The sequence below is a fragment of the Lepidochelys kempii genome, chromosome 2, assembly GCF_965140265.1.
Source record: "Lepidochelys kempii isolate rLepKem1 chromosome 2, rLepKem1.hap2, whole genome shotgun sequence".
In the NCBI taxonomy this organism is placed as follows: Eukaryota; Metazoa; Chordata; order Testudines; family Cheloniidae; genus Lepidochelys; species Lepidochelys kempii.
This window is the reverse complement of record NC_133257.1, coordinates 18,575,772-18,591,413: the sequence shown is the minus strand read 5'-3', so window position 1 is coordinate 18,591,413 and position 15,642 is coordinate 18,575,772. Positions and strand designations below refer to the sequence as shown.

At 41.5% G+C, this 15,642-nt stretch overlaps 1 protein-coding gene across 2 annotated transcripts in view; it reads right to left on the bottom strand.

Annotated features, from left to right (window-relative positions):
- Nucleotides 1-2,029: 2,029 nt before the first annotated feature.
- The window catches only part of ASAP1 (ArfGAP with SH3 domain, ankyrin repeat and PH domain 1), a 329,105-nt gene continuing 315,492 nt past the window's right edge, over nucleotides 2,030-15,642 (bottom strand). The window contains exons 30-31 of one of the 2 annotated variants that reach the window (XM_073330123.1): nucleotides 13,945-14,067; nucleotides 2,030-5,666 (exon numbers count right to left, since the gene is read on the bottom strand). In XM_073330123.1, coding sequence (XP_073186224.1) covers nucleotides 5,592-5,666; nucleotides 13,945-14,067 — 198 coding nt within the window. In that variant the 3' untranslated portion in view covers nucleotides 2,030-5,591. The other variant, XM_073330124.1, reaches the window with a different exon arrangement.

Sequence of the window (15,642 nt, the reverse complement as noted above, 5' to 3'; positions counted from 1 at the left end):
TCAAAAGTTTGGGGACTGCTGGCTTAAGTGTTCTTTGAATAAACTTGACACAAGGTATTTTGCATCAGTCTAGCATCTTTAGTTTTACCTGTGATCCAGTACAGTTAATCTTTCACAGGCGTTAACCTAAAATCTCCAATTTATGCATCTTTGGTACAAGCATGTCATAAGCCTACTTCATAAAGATGGCTGAGTGGGAGGGAGCAGAAAGGCACATGTGGCTAGACTAATCCTCCACTCTAGGCTACTGGTGTAAGTTCCTACTAACTCTGTGCTTATCACACATACTCTGGAAACAAAATCTTGAACTAGCCAAATCTTAAGCTTTAGGCCTATAGTTGTGCAATATTAGCAAACTTCAACAGTATCGTGAACCTGCTGCATCTAATTCTAACAAGTGCCAAGCAGTCTCTAGGCCTCTCCAATGTTTTGCAGTATAATAATGTTGGTGTATTTTAAGTAGACATACATGTCACAAATTAGTGTCCAAGTAGTCAGTGCATTTTTATTTGGGGCTTAGATCTCTCCCCTAATTAACAGTATTCATGTTTCCTGTAAATTGAAGGATTAGTGTTTACTGTGTACATGCAGAGCACATGTCTTTAGACACTTGAGGGCTTTCCCTTCAACTACAATCCATGAACATACTTTCTTCTTCTAACTAGGCCATTTGAGATGTAGTATATGACTGACTACTTTGTGGGAGGTGGCTTGAAGGATTTATTGTCTTACTGAGCAACCTCCAATATTGAATTGCAAACTTTTAACCCTTTATCTTTCACTAGGTAATCTGTATAATAGGTCTCAAGTGAATACACTAAATGTTAAGGATTAGATATAGTCTATAGTTACAGCAGGCTTACTGCTCAGCATCTGAACCTAATCACTGATCAGCCAATCATCATTCAGTTTAAAGCTTCCATTTTCTTTGCTGGTGTTGACTAGGGTAAGCAGATCATACATTTCTGAACAGCAGACTGAGGAATTTGAATGAACAAGTATTAGCTCTCTTGTGCAAGGAGAGGGCAGGCCTACTTAAAAATTTGAGCTCTAACCAGGAAAGTGCCTGTACCTTTTTGCAGAAGGAGGATTCAAAGATCCTCTACACCATCTGTCAAAAATACTCTGTTCTTGCATTGGAAATGTCATATGCATACCCTGGCGTTTGTTTGTTTTTTGCCAAGGTATGGGAGGGGTAACAGAATTATGACTGTTTAAAACTTTGTTAAAATACCTACTGAACTCAAAAGCCCCAACTATTAGGGAGCACAAGTCATTTTGAAAGAGTCAAACGCTGCTTTCCTTTGAGTTAAAGGATGAAAGAATGTCAACCCCACTGTGGTAACAGGTCAGGAAAGAAGCAATTGAGGGCCTTTAAAAGGAAATGTCTTATACAGGCTATCGGTAAGACCAAGTGTCTAGCACAATGCAAAGATATTGTACATTTACATGGATAATAAAAATGTCCAGAGTTATAGTGAACATTGAAAATTTTGGAAGAGACACCATCATGCTGCCAGGTGTAGCCTCTCTCATTATTGAGAGTTAGAAGGGAATTTTTTCCTATGGACAGGTTATCCCATAATTACTTGCTGCAGAGGTTCTTGTATCTTTCTCTGAAGTAATGAGTTACTGGCCGCTATTAGGATAATTGGGGCACAGGAATTACCATACAGCCTCATCCCAATTTACCTAACAACAAAATAGCAATTTGATATCTGAGGTTGGGCAAAAAAAAGGGGCAGAAAAAAAAATCCATTCTTTTGTACAGATGGAAGATAAGTGATTTTTTTCCCCTTTGCAAGTCACCTTTACTGTGGATTCATAACCACTTACTTCCCTTTGAATCCTAGCAACACCCTGTGAAATCATTAAAAATAATTTAAATGACTGCTAGGCTCCACATATCAATGTGACCCAATATCTCTAAAAGAGCTGTGAATTTTCAGTCTATCTGCAGACACAGAAAGATGGCACTCTGTTAAGCACATTTTGAATGTTTTCTTCACAATCAGAAGGGCTAGTCACGTTTTTAAATATTAAAACTTTATTCTGCAGAAGCTGATGGGGCCACCAGAGACGCTTAATCCCACCCATGAAAGAATGAGTGTATTTTGATACTAACACATAGTTTTATCCTAAAACTTTTCGCTACTAAGTGCATTCATATTTAACAAATGGGTTACACATATACATGAATTATCAACTTAAAGTATACTTATATTGATAATTCAGCTCTCTACTCAATAGCTTAAAATGAGTTCTCTCTCAAAAGCCACCTACGTGAGATGTAGACTTTCCTCCTACAGGAGATTCCAACTGACAAAAGGGCCTTGTTCAGATGTCTGGGATCAACTGAATACATTTATTTCAAAGCAATTTTAAATATTAAAAAAGTAGAAATTAACACATACAGTACTCAAAAACTGTCACATTTACATACATGTGAATAGACAAGTGTACTGATGTTTGATCTTAACATTCAAATGAGAAGTCAAAATTTTAACTACTGGCATTACCAAATCTGATTTCTATACAACATGTTGATGTATTATGTAATAAAAAAATAAATAGCAATTGCTGTTCAACAGTAAAATAAGACATCATTTGCAGAACATCCCCATCCCAGGGGAAAAAAAAACCTAATTATTAGCTATTTGTCTATAAAGATCTAAACTTTCCAAATACTATTTCATGTACAAAATTGCAGATAGTGGCTCACTGAGTTTAAATATAATATTGTACTTAAACTCAAGCAATATAACATACAATGTATTTTTAAATTTCCTATGACCCACAATAAGCCAGAACAAACAGAACTCTTGTTCCTGATGGAACTAATCTCATTTTAACAATGCCTATGTATACTACTGCAAAGAGTGTACAAAAGAATAGACATTTGCTTCTACATCATTTTACATGTCTAGGTTTTCTTTATGTGGTTAGCTTTTACCAGATTATTTTGAGATCACTTAAAAATACACTTGACCACAAAAGTGAATAGTTTTTCTTTCTTTAATGCAACTTAAAACATTATATTAATGGATAAAATGGAATGCTAAATAAACTCAGGTCCTGACTGCCTTCCATAAAGAACAGTATAAGACTGAAACTAATAACACTGTGGATTAGATGTGAGCATGCTCACTCACTGGTGTATTTGTTTTTGAATACATATTTGTCATGACACTGATAAAGCAATAGTTTAAAAGCCACTTTCCAGTAACAGTTGATAAATATTTTGGAATATTTTTTCATGCAAGGTTTATTTGATATTTAAGTTTTCATAACCATATAAATAGAATTAAATATTCACTGACTATAGCCTTGTAAAACTGCACTAAAAATGAAAACTTTCAGAAGGTTTTTTTGAGTTGTGCTTTTATGAAATGAAAAATCTTCCTATGTAGCCAAGACTGTCTGCTGTAAAATATTAGTATTATGTACTGTTGCCAAAGTAACATTTTGAGCAATATAATACCAGTCCTACATAAGAAAAATCACAGAACCTGATCAATACAGTTATCTGATCACAGAAAATAACAACTTCATTCTGTTCCAAAATTAAAAATGATATAGAAAATCTGAAGTAAATGAATGTTTTTAATAGTACGCTAAATGTTTTTATTAGAAAAAAAGGAGACTAAGTGAATTAACTGCAAGGAATGTGTTTTCCACTAATGCCATTTTATAACAACTCTGAAGCTACTATAAAATTAATTTCTAATAAGTCTTGGAAGGATGTGTGTGACTTGTGGTAATGTGTTTTTTGGCTGGTTCTTGGAGTTAAGACTATGAAATACAAAGATAGTTTAATGAAGACAGTTAATATACAACTTGATACTAGTGATTAGTTTCTATAATTAATAGCCTGACAAACTGCATGAAAGGTCAACCTTTCACTCTGATTTTCTAAACAATTTTTTATACTGTAATAGTTTACATTTATCCAGACAATAACATTGAGGAAATTTTACACTGGTTAATTATAACCTTCAGCAAAGCGGAAGACATTTTTTTTAAATAAGTGATTTTTAAAGAGAGCCAATTAGCTATAAATAAATACTGTTGCAAGCTCACATTTCAATCTGAATAGTTATCAAATTAAAATGTTCTTTTGTTCCAGCTTAGCTATGTGACTACAGTACTATTCCTGTACAAAGACAGGTTTCAAGTAAGATTCTAAATCAGGGGTTCTCAACCCACAGGCAGCCTAATTAGCACACAGCTGCGGCCCAGCTGTGTGCTAAAGGCCCCCCGGGTCATCCTGCCTGGCCGCCCAGTGTGGTGGAGTCCGGGCTGCTACTCGGCCCCGTACAGTCTGGGGTCCAGGGCTGCGGGCCGGCCCCACGGGGTCTGGGGCTGCAGCCAGCCCCATGGAATCCAGGATCAGTGGCTGCCGGCCGGCCACGCAGAGTCCTGGATCCGGAGCTGCCACCCGGCCCTGCAGACTCCAGGGTCCGGGGCTGCTGCCCAGCTCACAAGGTCCAGGGCTACAGGCCAACCCCATGGGGTCCGGGATCTGGGCTGTTCCCCGTCTGCCCAGTCACACGGCCGCACACTGCCTGGCTCTGCACAGCAGGGTCTGGGGTCCCTGCCACCTGCCCAGGGCTCCACTCTGTGGAGGGGTTTCTGGGCGGGAGGCGCTGGGCATTGGGTCTGGGGGGCACTCTGGTTCACAACCTGTGGCCCAGGTAACACATTGTGGGCCAGATATGTGGCTCACAATGATAAACAGGTTGAGAACCACTATTTTAAATGCATGCATAATGTAAACAGTGTAATATTTTCTAAAAGTCCTTGGTTACTAAAAATTCAGTGAAAAACCTTCAGCAAATTTCACATATGTATAAGGAAAGACAGTATGACTAATTTTTATCAAAATAAATTTTCAGATGGAAGTAATTTGTAACTGTCTTAAAGTGAGGTAATATCACAGGGAAACTGCAATCAGAGTTTGGCATAGGTCCACATAATATAAACATGAAATGCTGTATGCACACCATAAAATGCTACTGATTTTCTGTAAAGTCAGTGAATATTCCTTTTGCTTTCAAACTTACGTTTAACTGAACACTTTCTTTAATAAATACCAAAGTGGGTTTCTTAGCTGTAAACTGTGTACACTTAATTGTAGATTGGTCTTTAAGTGGGCCAAAACCATTTACTTTGAAAACAGAATCTTAACTCTGCTAATTATATAATTGAGAATACTGAGTTATTAGGAACAGTCATTTCTACAAAGTTACATGGTTGATGGAAACCTATGTTTGGAAAGCTGGCAGTTGATACACATTTTTAACAGCATAGACAGAGATGTAAGTGCTAGATGCCAAGGATGGCTTCAGCAAACCCAGTAAGGCATGCCAGGTTCCAAGGCTACCATAATACTGGCAAAGGCAGAATAACACAGTATATTTACAATACATATAATTCACCTCATGAGGTGAACCGTAAATGAATTCTTATTTTGTAACAGCAGCTATATATACACAGTTGTGCACAGGATTACAGAGAGGCAGCAGCCGTTAGCTTTTGCTAAAAAGCCTGTCTTGCATGAAGGATGTGCAATGCTCAAGTTTTGAATTTTATTAATCTGACAAAATGTGCACAAAGGACACCGGGAAGACTCCTTTCCTCTCTGGCTGTCCTTCGACATGGCCAATCTGCAACAAAGGAGAAAAACATTGTGGGTTTCTCGCTTACTCCATATAACAAAACACTGTTCCTCGTACATAACAATACAAGCCTGGTGATGGTTCTTGGACATTTCACAGCATGCCATCTAAACCCTTGCCAAGGAAGCTACATTTTGATGTATGTTAGCCCTGGTCTACATTATGAGTTTAGGTCGAATTTAGCAGCGTTAGATCAATTTAACCCTACACCCGTCCACACAACGAAGCCATTTTTGTCAACTTAATGGGCTCTTAAAATCAATTTCTGTACTCCTCCCCAACGAGGGGATTAGCGCTGAAATAGACATCGCCGGGTCAAATTTGGGTTAGTGTGGACGCAATTCGACGGTATTGGCCTCCAGGAGCAATCCCACACTGCTCTGTTGTGACCACTCTGGACAGCGCTCTCAACTCGGATGCACTGGCCAGGTACACAGGAAAAGCCCAGCAAACTTTTGAATTTAATTTCCTGTTTGGCCACTGTGGTGTGACCATGCAGAGCTCATCAGCAGAGATAATCATGGAGTGCCAGAATCACAAAAGAGCTCCAGCATGGACTGAACGGGAGGTACTGGATCTGATTGCTGTATGGGGAGATGAATCCGTTCCAAAAGACAAAATGCCAAAATATTTGAAAAAATCTCCATGGGCATGAAGGACAGGGGCTATCACAGGGACCTGCAGCATTGCTGCATGAAACTTAAGGAGCTCAGGCAAGCCTATCAAAAAACCCAAGAGGCGAACGCCTGCTCGGGGTCAGAGCCCCAGACATGCTGCTTCTATGATGAACTGCAGGCAATTCTAAAGGGTGCCCCTACAACTACCCCAGCCCTGTGCATGGACTCCATCAATGGACTCTCATGCAACAGGGATGAGGATTTTGGGGACGAGGAAGATGATGAGGAGGGGAAGGTTGAAGATAGCGCACACCAGGCAAGTGGAGAAACTGTTCTCCCTGACAGCCAGGAACTGTTTATCACCCTGGAGCCAATACCCTCCCAACCCGAGCTCCCGGACCTTGAAGGCAGAGAAGGCACCTCTGGTGAGCGTACCTTTGTAAATATAATACACCGTTTAAAAGCAAGCGTGTTTAATGATTAATTTGCCCTGAAAACTTGGGATGCATTCGTGGCCAGTACAGCTACTGGAAAAGTCTGTTAACATGTCTGGGGATGGGGTGGAAATCCTCCAAGGACATCTCATTGAAGCTGTCCTGGAGTTACTCCCAAAGCCTTTGCAAAAGGTTTCTGAGGAGGGCAGCCTTATTGCATCCTCCACGGTAGGACACTTTACCACGGCAGGCCAGTAGCACATAGTCTGGAATCACTGCATAAGAAAGCATGGCAGCGTGTGGTCCCAGTGTTTGCTGGCATTCAAGCAACATCCGTTCTTTATCTCTCTGTGTTATCCTCAGGAGAATGATCTCGTTCATGGTCACCTGGTTGAAATAGGGGAATTTTATTAAGGGGACATCAGAGGTGGCCGTTCCTGCTGGGCTGTTTGCCTGTGACTGAAAATAAATCATCCCCACTGTTAGCCACGTGGTGGGGGGAGGGGTGAAGTGATCATCCCAGAGAATTGGGTGTGTATCGGGGGGTTAGTGCTGCACATTAACCCGAAAACATCAGCCCCTCCTTTTAAATGGCCAATGTGTCTTTTTCAATTTTAATCTCCCTTTTTTTCCTCCTGCAGCTGCAAATGTTTCAACACTGTGACTAGCATCTCCGTCCCAGAGGCTAGCACAGATAAGAAGGTGAAAAAAAAACGCACTCGTGATTAAATGTTCTCTGAGCTCATGCCGTCCACCCAAACTGAAAGAGTCCAGCAGAATGCGTGGAGGTAGACAATAGCAGAGTCCAGGAAAGCACAAAATGAACGTGAGGACAGGAGGAATGTGCAAGAGGATAGATGGCTGGAGCAACAGGAGAGGTGGCGGGATCAAGAGGAAAGGTGGCGGCAGCATGATGAAAGGATGCAATGCTGAGACTTCTGGAGGATCAAACTGATATGCTCCGGCGTATGGTTGAGGTGCAGGAAAGGCACAGACCGCCACTGCAGCTCCGGTGTAACCAACTGCCCTCCTCCCCAAGTTCCATAGTCTCCTCACCCAGACACCCAAGAATGCTGGTTTTCAAAGCTTCTCTGATGCGCAGCGTGCCCTGCTGTGCTCTTCTAACTGCCCTGGTGTCTGGCTGCACGTAATCAGCGGCCAGGCTATTTGCCTCAACTTCCCACCCCACCATAAACGTCTCCCCCTTAGTCTCACAGATATTTTGGAGCACACAGCAAGCAGTAATAACAATGGGAATATTGGTTTTGCTGAGGTCTAACCGAGTCAGTAAACTGCGCCAGTGTGCTTTTAAACGTCCAAATGCACATTCTACCACCATTCTGCACTTGCTCAGCCTATAGTTGAACAGCTCCTGACTACTGTCCAGGATGCCTGTGTATGGCTTCATGAGCCATGGCATTAAGGAGTAGGCTGGGTCCCCAAGGATAACTATAGGCATTTCAACATCCCCAATGGTTATTTTCTGGTCTGGAAAGTAAGTCCCTTGCTGCAGCTGTTCATAAAGACCAGAGTTCCTGAAGATGCGAGCATCATGTACCTTTCCTGGCCATGCCACGTTGATGTTGGTGAAACGTCCCTTGTGATCCACCACTGCTTGCAGCACCATTGAAAAGTACCCCTTTCGGTTTATGTACTGGCTGCCTTGGTGGTCCGGTCCCAAGATAGGGATATGCATTCCGTCTATCGCCCCACCACAGTTAGGGAATCCCATTGCAGCAAAGCCATCCACTATGACCTCCACATTTCCCAGAGTCACTACCCTTGATAGCAGCAGCTCAGTGATTGCACTGGCTACTTGGATCACAGCAGCCCCCACAGTAGATTTGCCCACTCCAAATTAATTCCCAACTGACCTGTAGCTGTCTGGCGTTGCAAGCTTCCAGAGAGCTATTGCCACTCGCCTGTGAACTGTGAGGGCTGCTCTCATCTTGGTATTCTGGTGCTTCAGGGCAGGGAAAAGCAAGTCACAAAGTTCCATGAAAGTGCCCTTACGCATGCAAAAGTTTCGCAGCCACTGGGAATCATCCCAGACCTGCAACACTGTGCGGTCCCACCAGTCTGTGCTTGTTTCATGGGCCCAGAATTCAGCGTTCCATGGCAAGAGCCTGCTCCATTGCCACCAGGATGGCCAAACTGCCGGGGCCTGTGCTTTGAGAGAAGTCTGAGCGGGCTCCATACTTGCCGTGGTATGGCGTCTGCAGGAGAGCAGAGTTGCAGGAGAAGTGGTGGTTGGATAAGCAGTTTTGCATACCTACTGCACCGTCTGCTGCTAGGACACAACAGCTGAGCAGGCTGCATGCTTGCCGTGGTATGGCGAGACAAGAGCAGCCGAGCAGAGTTGCAGTGGAAGCAGCCCTGCGAGACCACCAGGAGGGTAGGAGAGAAGAGTGGTGGATGATGATGGTAATATAGCGGACCTGCGAGGTGGATTCATAGCATCAGGAGAGCAGAGTGGCAGCGGAAGCGGTGGATGACTATGATGGTTAGCAGTCCAACTGCACTGTCTGCTGAAAGCAGTATGGTGCCCGCATGGAAAATAGGTGCGAAACGATTGTCTACCGTTGCTTTCACGGAGGGAGGGGCGACTGACGACATGTACCCAAAACCACCCACGACAATGTTTTTGCCCCATCAGGCATTGGGAGCTTAACCCAGAATTCCAATGGGCAGCGGAGTCTGCGGGAACTGTGGGATAGCTACCCACAGTGCAACGCTCTGAAAGTCGACGCCAGCCTCGGTACTATGGACGCACTCCGCTGACTTAATGCGCTTAGTGCATTAGTGTGGGGACACACACGATCAACTGTATAAAATCACTTTCTAAAAAATCGACTTCTATAAATTCGACCTATTTTCTTAGTGTAGACACATCCTTACTCTTCAATATCTCCCACTGTCAAACATAGACATTGGAGTTTTATTTTGTTTTATTTGGATTAATATAGTCCTCTGTCTACCTTGGTTACAACAATATTTGGATTTGTAAAGAGATCAGTAACCAACACCAAACATTGCTGTAACTGGGATAAATAGGGGGACAAGTTAAATGAACTGGAATGAAAGGATCACGGTTGTAATGGTAGATCTGGAAGTGTCACATATTCCACTGAACTAAACACAGAGAGGAGAGGTTCTCTTGGCTGTCAGATTAAACTATAGTTATCAAACTGTATCTTGTAAGAGAACTGCTACAAACTCACTCCAGAATAAGGAATCTTGGGACTTTCCTACCCTAGGAAGCCGCCTGTGGATGAAAAGAGCAAAAGAGAAACCTACAAGTTTGCTAAAAATGGGAAGTTACCTGGAATAATTCTATAGATGTGGGTAGAAGAAATCCAAGCAAAGCATTACATACCAAACATGAAAAAGGAGCAGGTGATGAAGGGTGCCCACCCCCCAAGCAAAATAGAGCACCAATGATGTCTGTCACTCATGTTTACAAAAGGATAGATCCAACAAATCTCAATAACTTGCAAATGAGGGGACCAACCATGCCCCACACATCAAATTTGTACAGGAAACAGTTTGCAAGCAATCCACAGCATAATATACATTCATAAAGAAAGATCCAAGCAGTTTCAAATAATGAATCAGTCATTATCTTGTGTGTGGACATTTCACAAACGGGAGAAAAGCTAAATAATTTGTCCACTACACACAGTTTGCCGAACTCTAGTTAACGGTATCGGAACAGCATGCCTTGATTTATTGTACAGTCAGTCCTCTTCTAGCTCTTAATTCTTCTACGTTGAAGATTTACCTTCTGGTTCACTGTTTTCAGTATTGTAATGTGCCTCTCACTGCTCTATAGGTTATCAAAATGGAGAGGGGGAATAGGTGAGCCCATTGCTACCCCCTATGGAGTCAAGACTTTGAAGCAAATGGCCCAACAGCCCTCATCCCCCAATCCCAGAAGCACCAGGTGATTCAGAGCCCTTCATGGAATTTCCCAGGGGAATAACCTTTTAAGAAGGTCACAGCATCCTTCATGAAGGAGAGACTCAGCAACCACTGCCAGCAGCGTCAGAAGATGGGACAAGGGGACAAGCAGAGGCTACCTCTCCCCAATGGTGCTAAGACTTTGGGGGCACATGGCCCCAGCAAAAGCCTTCTCTTTCCCAGCAGTACAAGGTGGTGAGTCATTCACAGCCTTGGGAGCCCTGATGAGGTCCACAATTCTGGAGTTTTTCAGCTGTTCTGGGGACCTGGGTGTATGTGTGTATGTGGGGGGGAGAGGGAGGGTAACTGAGTAAGCAGTCAGGTAATGGGCAGGCCTCAGTGTAACCTTCCCAGCCTCAAATTGTAGTTACCACACCATAAACTCCATAAACGATCAGCGTACTTTCTGTCTTTTGTACCTGACATCTACAGGACCCACCCGTGTCCTGTGCAGAGCAGCAGAGAATGGGACCCTGATTCTAATTGTGGCCTCTGAGTGCTGCTGTAATAACACCATTGCCACATCATCTGAGTTCCTGCGAGCCATTTCTGCACTCTGAAGATAGGCAAAACCAAGAGTTATCAAGTTTACAAACTGAATGATCCAGAAAAGCCATAATAAATTCAGAAAAAATTAGTGCTCCCATGTCATTATACAAATTAGGTAGAGTATCTCGCTAGAGATTTGAATTGCCTAAGGCACAGTCCTGAACTATTAGGGAGATGGAATAGATGATATAATAAGTCTTTTCAGTATCTAACTTCTATGATGTGTCAATTTCTTCTTGGTTTACCTTGTCATACCTACATATGGACTGCAGAATATATAGGGCTCAATTAAAAAAAAAGACACTGTTCAATGGTTTTTGACAAAAATAGGTATTTTTGTTTGTAAAAGATGCATTGACATACATAGATGCAAGTGTCACACTGGGAAATTGCAATTGTGCATGCAGCTGGATCTTTTGCAAACAAAATCTTAGGTACACATTTCTGAAAATTAGGCATTATTTTAGCACTATCCATTGTTTTGAACTTCCTAGAATCCCAAAGCTAAATAAATTGATTAAAGAGAATGAACCTTAACTCCAAATTTCCTTTTGTCAGTCTTCACCTTTAAATAATGCGTATGAAATGTAATTTCATTTTTGAAAAAGAATGTATGAACAAATATAAATAAATTAAAGGAGATAAAAGAAATGTTTCCACAGATATTATAAGTGAATACTAGATGTTGGAATCACGAAGACAAAAGAGCCATTAAACTGTCAGTTTGGCTTTGACTCAAAGACACATAAGTGATTAATGCATTAGAAATCTGCAGGATGGATGGCCCATGACATATTGATAACATATAAGACCTCTTGTTTCTCAATGTGAATGGAATGGTTACTACTGACATTCACAGACATACAACACATCTATCCATTTATCAGTGATTCATTGTCAATACAAATGAATGAGGCACATCTATTGGCCTGATGATAACTGTGTGTCCAGACAGATAGACAATATAATGGACAAGTTCAATAAATTCCATTTTCAAGATCTGAAATTTCAGGATTATGTGGACATCCAGCAGACCATTTTCGGAGATTTCACAGCCGTTTACTGATATTTATTTTGACTGTATGTAATTATACACAGATTGGGAGAACAGCCATATGTAGCAGTGCAGTTACCTGCATTAGCACTATAAGAGAACCTCTGTTTCCCTTCCCCACTGTTTCCTCCTCATTGTGAGGAAGAGAAACTAAAAAAAGTAAAATGTTTTAGCATCTTTCATCTGGGCACCAGTCCTTTAATATTTTGCACTGAGTCTGAATTCTGACAGGAAATCCTGAGTGTGGTAATCAGAGAGAAGAAACATTGTATCTGGCACAGACCCCAGACATTATGGACAGCACTGCAGCTGGACTGGTGCACTAACACCTGCTGGGACAGTGCAGCAGTAGGAATTACATTTTTATTGGTAAAATTTGTCTCACTTTCCTTCCTTACAGCTGAGGCCTGGGGAAGCAGGATTCACTAGGGCTTGGGAGGAAGCTAGCAGAGGATGAAGGAAGGATTGGGCCTAAGGCTAGGTTTGAGAAACTGTGAGGTTACCAACAGATTGAAAATTGGATCAGGTCCAGGAACACAGAAGCAGTGGAGTGGGATCCAGGAGGAAGACAGAGGGTAAGACGAGTAAACTGCAGAGTAAGGACAAAACTGATCAACTGCATGTAATTTAGGAGGGGAAACCAACAGTGCATGGGATTAATTACAACAATCATATTCACAGCAACTGTTGTTAACTAGCTTAATGTTGCTGGTGAATTCAGACAAGAACCATATTTTATCATAAAGAAAAGGAGTCCTTGTGGTACCTTAGAGACTAACCAATTTATTTGAGCATAAGCTTTCGTGAGCGCATCCGATGAAGTGAGCTGTAGCTCACGAAATAAATTGGTTAGTCTCTAAGGTGCCACAAGTACTCCTTTTCTTTTTGCGAATACAGACTAACACGGCTGTTACTCTGAAACCTGTCATATTTTATCATGTATCAACAAAGGTACACACACTGTTTAAATGGAATAATTTGCAGGGGAGGGGAAATCTGAAACTACCTCATTTAGTGGAAAGCTGGTGCATTCCAAAGGCAACAAAATATTGCATTTCAGAAGCATCTCTGAGGCTGGCAGGGATAGTTTTAGCAATATCCAGGGAAAACTGTCTCCCCACAAAAGCAGGTAAATTCCTTGCCTGTACACACCCATTCTCCTTCAATTTAAATACTGGATGCAAGTTTACATAAATGCTGTTGCATAATTTTTTGACAAAAGATGCAAACAGTAATGCAAATTATGTACAATACATGGTATGTTGTCACTGTCCAGTTAGTTTCCTCTAGTCTAGGGTAAAGGAAGGAATCAAATAAACTTGGAATAGCAGCAGTTCAAGAATCAAAGAGCATATAAGGTCTCTCAGTAAGTTCAATCGTCTGAAAACCTATGAAATGGAGTCAGTTTTTGCTGCTGTCCCTAGTAGTTGCTAACACCATTAAGAATGGGAGTCTGCATTTAAGTCCCTATGAAGCATAAAATAATTGAATTTCTCAATGAAGTATGATTGGTCTGATGTTCAAGAGCTTTAAGTAGGTCAAATAAGGTGTAGCATATAGAAACTATGAGTACGCTAGCTGCTACTCAGATGAGAGTAATGCCCAATAAAGTGTCAATTATACAGAATTTTCATAAAAGGAGAGATACATACCCACCACTCTTGGTCCTCTTCACCAGTTACTATAATTACTTCTCCTTCAACAAATGTAAGCTCATCATCATTGTCTGCTTGACAGTCATAAATGGTCTTCACTCTCCTAACTTTGTTTTTCCCCTAAAAAGTAAATACAATTTTAGCTGAAAGAGCTGAGAAAGGGGATAAATATATAGAATTTAAATTTGGAGTTTTGGCTATGATTTATTCTACAAATCCAGTGCATTTTACCAGCAGTTTGTATCTCTGATTGCAGGGGGAACCCTGCCCTCCCCATTTCCCCTGCCTGCTCCCCAGCTCATCATGCCAATGTGCCTTGTTTCATCAAGGTTTTTAAACAACTATATCTCTACGTAAAAGAATAAATGGACACAAATCAGATGTCAAGAATTATAACATTCATAAACCAGTCGGAGAACACTTCAATCTCTCTGGTCACGCAATCACAGACATGAAGGTCGCTATCTTAAAACAAAAAAACTTCAAATCCAGACTCCAGCGAGAAACTGCTGAATTGGAATTCATTTGCAAATTGGATACTATTAATTTAGGCTTAAATAGAGACTGGGAGTGGCTAAGTCATTATGCAAGGTAGCCTGTTTCCTCTTGTTTTTTCCTACCCCCCCCCCCCAGATGTTTTGGTTTAACTTGGATTTAAACCTGGAGAATGGTCAGTTTAGATGAGCTATTACCAGCAGGAGAGTGAGTTTGTGTGTGTATGGGGGTGGGGGGGATGTGAGAAAACCTTGATCTATGCAGGAAATAGCCCGACTTGATTATGTAAAGAGTTGTCACTTTGGATGGGCTAGCACCAGCAGGAGAGTGAATTTGTGTGGGGGGGTGGAGGGTGAGAAAACCTGGATTTGTGCTGGAAATGGCCCACCTGTTGATCACTTTAGATAAGCTATTACCAGCAGGACAGTGGGGTGGGAGGAGGTATTGTTTCATGATTTCTGTGTGTATATAAAGTCTGCTGCAGTTTCCACGGTAAACATCTGATGAAGTGAGCTGTAGCTCACGAAAGCTCATGCTCAAATAAATTGGTTAGTCTCTAAGGTGCCACAAGTACTCCTTTTCTTTTTGCGAATACAGACTAACACGGCTGTTCCTCTGAAATATATCTAGATTATATAGTCTGTATTCAAAAAAACAATGTTAGAAAGCCTGACATCTAACTACTTCCTAATTAAATGATTTAGGCCCCACCTATACTTACTTAGACTAGAAAATAGTTTTAACAATGGCTCTGTCATGGTCTTAGTCTATATACACTATCCCTTTAATGTGTATTAGAATTAAGAACTGGCCAAAACCAAATTAAAATCCAATCGCCGATGAAATTCAGAAAGATAGGGGAACTAAGGAAGTTACTGAATTCAAACCCCAGTATCTATACCTCTACTAAAGTTTTGGTTCCAGGTCCAGTGCAAAACCAAAATGAACCTATTCTTTGGTTCTGGAATAGACATAGACTAAATCTAGCAAGACAATATTTTCATGAAATTTTGACTCAATGGCTGAAATTCCACATGAAGATCTACTCTAAGATGAGTGGCACTATTTTAGGCTGCTCTCTCATGAGAATGGCTTGTGTTAATTATTCTGAACCCAAACACAATCAGTAGGTCTGATTCTGCGCTAGACTGTCAATTCATATCCAAACACTGCCCCTCTCTAGATGCAGCCTGTTTTTCT